Source organism: Ornithodoros turicata, chromosome 4 (assembly GCF_037126465.1).
Source record: "Ornithodoros turicata isolate Travis chromosome 4, ASM3712646v1, whole genome shotgun sequence".
Taxonomy (NCBI): Eukaryota; Metazoa; Arthropoda; class Arachnida; order Ixodida; family Argasidae; genus Ornithodoros; species Ornithodoros turicata.
The window spans coordinates 80,078,976-80,085,233 of record NC_088204.1 but is presented as its reverse complement, the minus strand read 5'-3'; the positions used below and the strand labels follow the sequence as shown (position 1 = coordinate 80,085,233).

At 47.4% G+C, this 6,258-nt stretch overlaps 1 protein-coding gene across 1 annotated transcript in view; it reads left to right on the top strand.

The window, feature by feature from the left end:
- Positions 1-726: 726 nt before the first annotated feature.
- LOC135392060 (uncharacterized) overlaps positions 727-6,258 on the top strand; it is a 79,533-nt gene continuing 74,001 nt past the window's right edge. The window contains exon 1 of the mRNA XM_064622701.1: positions 727-821. Within this exon, the coding sequence (XP_064478771.1) occupies positions 784-821 (38 nt within the window). The 5' untranslated portion in view covers positions 727-783. The remainder of the gene's footprint in view (positions 822-6,258) is intronic.

The following is a 6,258-nucleotide window of genomic DNA, read 5'->3' as shown; positions in this document are numbered from 1 at the left end:
GCAACCATGAAGGGTATTTGAAGGTGTAAACAGGAGCAGGACGTATGTTTTCTTTTTTATATTTTAACACACGTATCATACCAAACATTAAGTGCACGCAGAAGTGGAGCGCTATGCATCGTCCTGTTCCAGAATCAACGTTTTTGAAGGACGTTTCATGTGGTTATTTTCTGATGGTTACGGTTAAAACTCGCACCTCTATTGTGGTCGAGGCAAGACGAAAACCGCCTGCCTTGTTTCCCAAGAATTCCTATGCACATGCGTATAAGGAATCCCCCGAAAAACAACAACTTTATTTTGGCTTTGGAGAGTGGGGAGGTTCATCGCCACAGGCGATACTCTACCCCATTGCTGGTTAGAATGGGGGGAATAAAATAACGAGCCCCTTCACAATAACGATCCAAGTCCGATGGTGTCCAGAAATGTCAGAAGAGCTTCGAGCGCAGAGCGTTGATGGAGCGTGGATTAGGAAAAACGTCTTCGTGTCACGACCATGTACCACCTGACCAGAATAAACATTACCTCTTTGCAGTGTGACAAATTCAATTTTCCCCCTTTCCCTTTTCGAATCAATCAATCAGACGCGCTCAAACATCCTTACTCCGCCTTCAAGGGCCCTCTCGCGGAATCTCGCGCAGATGGAGAGACGCGCACGAGCGCAGGCGCGAGCGCGAGCGATCCCGGGCTAGCAGCATCGAACGCGCTACACGTCTGATTGCAGTTGAGTCGGCGAGTGCCTTGGGATGTATCGTCGACCGCCGGGCGACTGAAGCGGCATGGCCCATGGCCTCGTCCCCATCACACCAGCCCCACTCCACAAGGTAAGGCAACTTGTCGGACTTTACGTGCCAAATTGTAAAATGCACGCGATGTTCTCCTCTGCTGTTTCAATACTGAGTTGCAAGTTACAGTAAGCGCATTCTTTTCACTTGCACTGGACTGCACTACCTTGGACTCAACGCAAGACAGGTTTTCGGGAGCTGCACTTTCCAGCTGAAAGGAACTTTATTAGTAATGCCTTTCTTTTCAACAGGAAAGTGCAGCACGCAAATAACCCAGTTCAGATCTGGTGCAGGCGGTGCAAGTGAAAAGAATGCGCTTAGTGATGCAGTCGGGGGCCTCACTTGTGGTCATTGCAAGTGTTTGAGCATTCATGCGATGTGTCTGGGATGTGTATGGACGATGTATCTGGGATGTGTCCGGGAGCAGAGAACTGTTCTGCAACGAGTATATATACCGTGAACGATAGCGTGCGCTTCAAATGCCTGACGTTATCGCACATTACAGTGAACCCTCGTTAATATGACCCCCGATAATCTGACATATACGCGCTTTACGACCATACTCATGGGGAACAATGCAGTGAAACCTCCGCAAATCTCCCCCGTTAATATGACAATTCCGCATTATGACCAAAATTTTCGGGAACGATCATAGTCATAATAACGAGGGTTCACTGTATAATAGTGTTGGATAGGATGCATTAAGAAGTGAGTGTACATATGCATGTACATTTGTCTAGCATTTTTTTTTCTATAGCCCTGTACTTGTCATCCAATATGTGTGGCTTTGAAATTTGAACTTTCCCTATGTCTTTTTGTCTCCCTTCCAATATTGACATCAATAACTCTTTTTTTTTTCCTTTTTGGCATTCGCAATAAGACATTCCAACTGCAATATGGAACGAATAGTCTTTAATGATTTTTCGGGTGTTCGGGTGTATGCAGCGCGCATTGTGTAGACCACGAAAACGTAGCCCACGTCGACCGAAAGCACCAGTCGAATAATCGCCCCGTGGGTTTGCGTGACAGTCGTTGCCACAGGTTGCCCGACCGGTTTCAGTCGACAGCTGTCGTCTGAACTACATATACTTAATCGTAACAACTTGTTTTTCGCTGTGTCGACTTCTCTCTTAAGTCGATATATACTCCACTTTACACGCGGAGGAGAAATCGACTTCTCCCGTCCAGTCGACTCTCACCTCCTTCACTGTAAACGCGCCTATTCACAAAATAAACGTATAGTGTCGCGATTAACATTCTTTCAGTCTACAGCGCACGAACAGCAGTGACGTACTTAGATCTTGTGCTTGAGTGTCGTTCGCCCAAAGTGCGCCACAGTCGGAGTCCCCCCCCCCACCCACCCACACACGCACACACAAAAGTACTCATTGCGCACGACATACAGCTTTCTGGACGCCGCGCAGTTTTCACGGCCCAACGGATGCGAGACTTTTCGTCGTACCACTGCAGTACGAAGGGTCTCTACTCGTTGACGTAAGAAGGGCAGAAGGGCAGAAACAGTAGAAAGGCTGCGAAGAAGAAGAAGAAGTTAAAATAGAAAAAAGAAAACGCTGCCGGTGACTTTTAGTGGCAGCAGAGATGAAATGGCCACTTTCCAAGGAAGAAAGGAGAATGAGGAGGAACATCGCTATCTTTTTCTCTTCTCTTGGCGAGGTCTGCTTTGTTCGTTTGAATGGATATGGTCATTCTCTATATAAGGGAGGTATAGTCCATTGTCTGACCTGCCTCGAAATGTTATGGCAGTATGGCGCGAGTTCATCTTCTCTCCCTCGTCCCATCTCTCGAATGGAGTTTCTCCGGATATATAGAGCTTCTCCAGCGGCCAAGCTTTCACCACTATATTACCTGCTGTTCGCGTGTTGTAGCCACTCGCGAACACGCGTGAGTATATGGGGTATCAACGCTTGCTGGTCTTCCTGTCTGCAGGGTTGTCAACTAATGGATGAACTCTAAAGTCCGAATCCCATAACAAGCGACACGCGGCAGATACACGCGAGAAGCGACAAAATCGACGTCACTGCCGCCACACGAGCGTCAAAAAAGCTTTGTCGCGGCTGAATATTTCTGCATCTACTCCCAGTAGATATTTGTAGCACGTCGCTGAGTTTGTTGCCCGTTGTTTGACAAAACCAGCTAGATTTGGCGGCGTGAAACAAGAACTGAACGCGTGGGCAAGGGAAAGGGTGGAGAGGGCAACCAACAAAAGTAGCAGACGAAGAAGTGGGCGGCGCGTTGGGAACTTCAACCGCAGCGCCACTGCGTTACGGCGAATATTGCATAGCACCTTCATTAAAAGTTCTCCTCGTTTTGACGAGTGAAGTACTATTTTTGGTATATTTATGGCAATTTACAACTTAGCTCGAATAAAATAAGCAGTGGTTCTCCAACAAACATCATTTCTCGGCGACGAAATGTCGCTGCTCAAATGGACCAGGAAGTCGCGCCATGACCAGACGCGACAGCGACAAATTCTGCAGCGCATCGCGTGTCGCTTGTTATGGGGGCACCTTTCCATCATCATCACTTTCTCATCCCTTCCACAAGAGCAATGGGGCAGTGTATACCGCCATAACGGCGGAGAATGACCCACCACATCATCATCATCCCATTTATGTCTGTGTGTGTGTGTGTGTGTGTGTGTGAAAGAGGTAGATATTGTACGCGTTGCTCTGTGCACGTGTACATATTTCGTGGGTACTTTCTCATTATTAGCATCTGAGAAGGTCTCTCCTATATCAGTATTAACCGTATAGCTCCATACCAAGCGGTAACCATGCACAGTATTCATTTCGTGTACGAAATTCATTTAAGTAAAAAAAAAAAAAAACGCGAGCTTTTTTTTAGATTTTAAAAAAGATTTTTATTGCTTAGATATAGTATGGTTCAAGTACATAGAAAATTGGGTCTTTTTGTCTCAAATATCATTTTAAAATTTATGTTACGTTAAACGACGCGTGTTTCTTTAATTTTTGTTATTGCTTTAGCCGTCTCGCAACGTCTCGCGCTGCTCGAGGTTGACGCAAGTTCACTTGTGTGCGAGTTTCGATATACCTAGGCTATTTTCGAAAAAAAAAAATAGCGTGCGCCCCTTGAACCCAAAACACTGCTTGAGTGCTGGGTATGCGCGGCGACGACCCCAAAGTTCATTGGGTCCCCCAAATCGCTTGGGTACCATGTCCTAAAAAGCAGGAAGAAGAAGAAGAAGAAGAAAAAGGCGCATACGTTACACGTACACTCTTCATATTTAGCAATGCACACATCACAAGTATTTTATTTTGTTGCATACATGCTGCCTCTTTCAAAGCCGTCTACAAAAAACTCGAAGTGAAAACAGTAAAGTAGTGGAAACTGAAGCAGATAAATTCTAATCTAAATTCGAAATCTTATAGCAGAAATTCTCGCTGTATTCGTTTCACTGCTCAGCCTTACGCGCTCTCAAGACCTGCTGTCTTGCGTCCCTTTTGAGGGATGCGATAGTATGCGATAGTATTGATGCTGATTCGCTGAACAGCTAGGAAATTACGTGGATAATTTAAAATTCTGCAAATGCTTCACCGAACACAGACATCATTAGCATCATTAGCGAACAAAAAACGTCCACGTACTGGATACGGTGTTCCGAACGGATCGCTCGCGAAATACCGTTGAAACTGAAGATCCGCTCCCACATGCGACAAGGAGCTTGCTCTCCGCTTTCGTTGTGCAGCAACATGCTTGGCGTGTCCTTCATCCCCTTGTCCTTGTCGATAGCAGAGGTGGGCGTTTGTCCTCACTAGCCTCGCCCTCACCTCAATTTTCTGGGAGAAGATTTTTTTCACCTCACCTCAAAATGTTTCTTACAATTTTTCCTCACCTCACCTCACTCTCTCGCACGTTTCTCTCGCCTGGCATGTTTTCTCTCCTGCTCTATCTTCCGAGATCGTTTTCTTAGTTGGTCCCACGACCACCTTTTGTAGCAAAACGCAGCACACACATAATCGGTGTTGCACTCTGCATGCCACTCCCTAACCCACAGTCACGTGGTCTGATACCGCACCGGCAATGATCCCGCCGTGACCACGCATAGTCTGCTGCGCCACGCATAGTCTGCTCCATAGCGCAACCTGTCGCCGCTCAGCGCTACTGGTCATTTTTCGCTCGCATCGCGCAGAAAATCCTGTGAGTACCATGCACAATAATACTATCACATCAATAATTCCGAACGCGAGCCAGTTTTTCATAGCTGATAGTTTTTCACTGACGAGAACGTGTTTCAAAGAACATGAGCCAGCTGGATAGTAACGAAAAACCCCCCAAGACAGAAGAACGACACAGGAACGAAACAAGTTGTGTCGTCCTTATCGTCGTATCCCTGCCTCGCCGTTTTCGTTCCATCTCAGCCTACGTTTTGTGTCGTCTCCGTGAACGATCTCTCTGCCTGCTATCGCGCCCGCTATAACATTTTCCCTAATGAAGTTGATGAGCGTTGCTGAGACAGATGTTTAATAACTGCCTCCCTTCGCGTATCTCGTTAGTGTGTGCTTGCTGTAGAATGAGAGCGCCATTCATTAGCAATAAAAGTAGAGCGGGAAACTGGAACGCAGTCTCAACGCGCGACGCATCTGTCAGCCGAAAACGAGCCGTTTGCGTGTTCCACGCACTTCGAAGTTTCCGCGTGATAGTTAATCGTCGCCGGTCACACGCTGCGCGAAGCCGTATTCTGTCTCTTCCACTTCGGGAGGCAGGCCGGGGAAAGTCGTAAAAAAAGGTAGTTGTAGGTATTTACGAAGTGCCGCGTTCAAACAGGTATAGTTTAAGGTAGTGAAAGGAGAGTAAAAGGGTACACTGCAAAAGTACACAAATGACGTCAATACGTTACATAATGACGCAGATATAATGTGGATCAAATATGAAATCTAGGAAATCGATGCTAATTAGTAACGTATAATCAAAATAGAAGTTGACAGTGACTACGTGGTGACCTGACACACGGTGACCGGTTTTCACCGGGCAAGTTTCCGGTGGGCTACGTCCGCTATACGGACGCGTGGGCGACCTAGCAGGGTACCTCTCCCCTCCCCGCCCACCTCGGGAAGAAGACTTGTGACGAGTTGTGGCATTTGATAATGATGGATGGTGACAGCGAGACCAGCTTAGCAAAGACGAAGCGAATAACAGGCCGACAGCGCCACGGAAGCACAGCTCTCTCTTCTCGGAGACGGACGAGTATATTGCGCTGCTGAGAGGAGAGCATCGTTCCATTCTTCAACCCCTCGCGACACCCCTGGCTTCCCGCCAATGAAGAACTGACATTCGACCCCCCATCTATGCCGATAAGAGTTGGTCCAACTATTGCTTTCGACCAGCTCCGGTGGCGCAGCGGTAACGCGTGCGCTTGGAGACTGGGAGGTCCGCGGTTCGAATCCGCGGGCCGGCTGTGCAGTCTGGGGTTTTTCCTGGGTTTCCCTCAGATGTG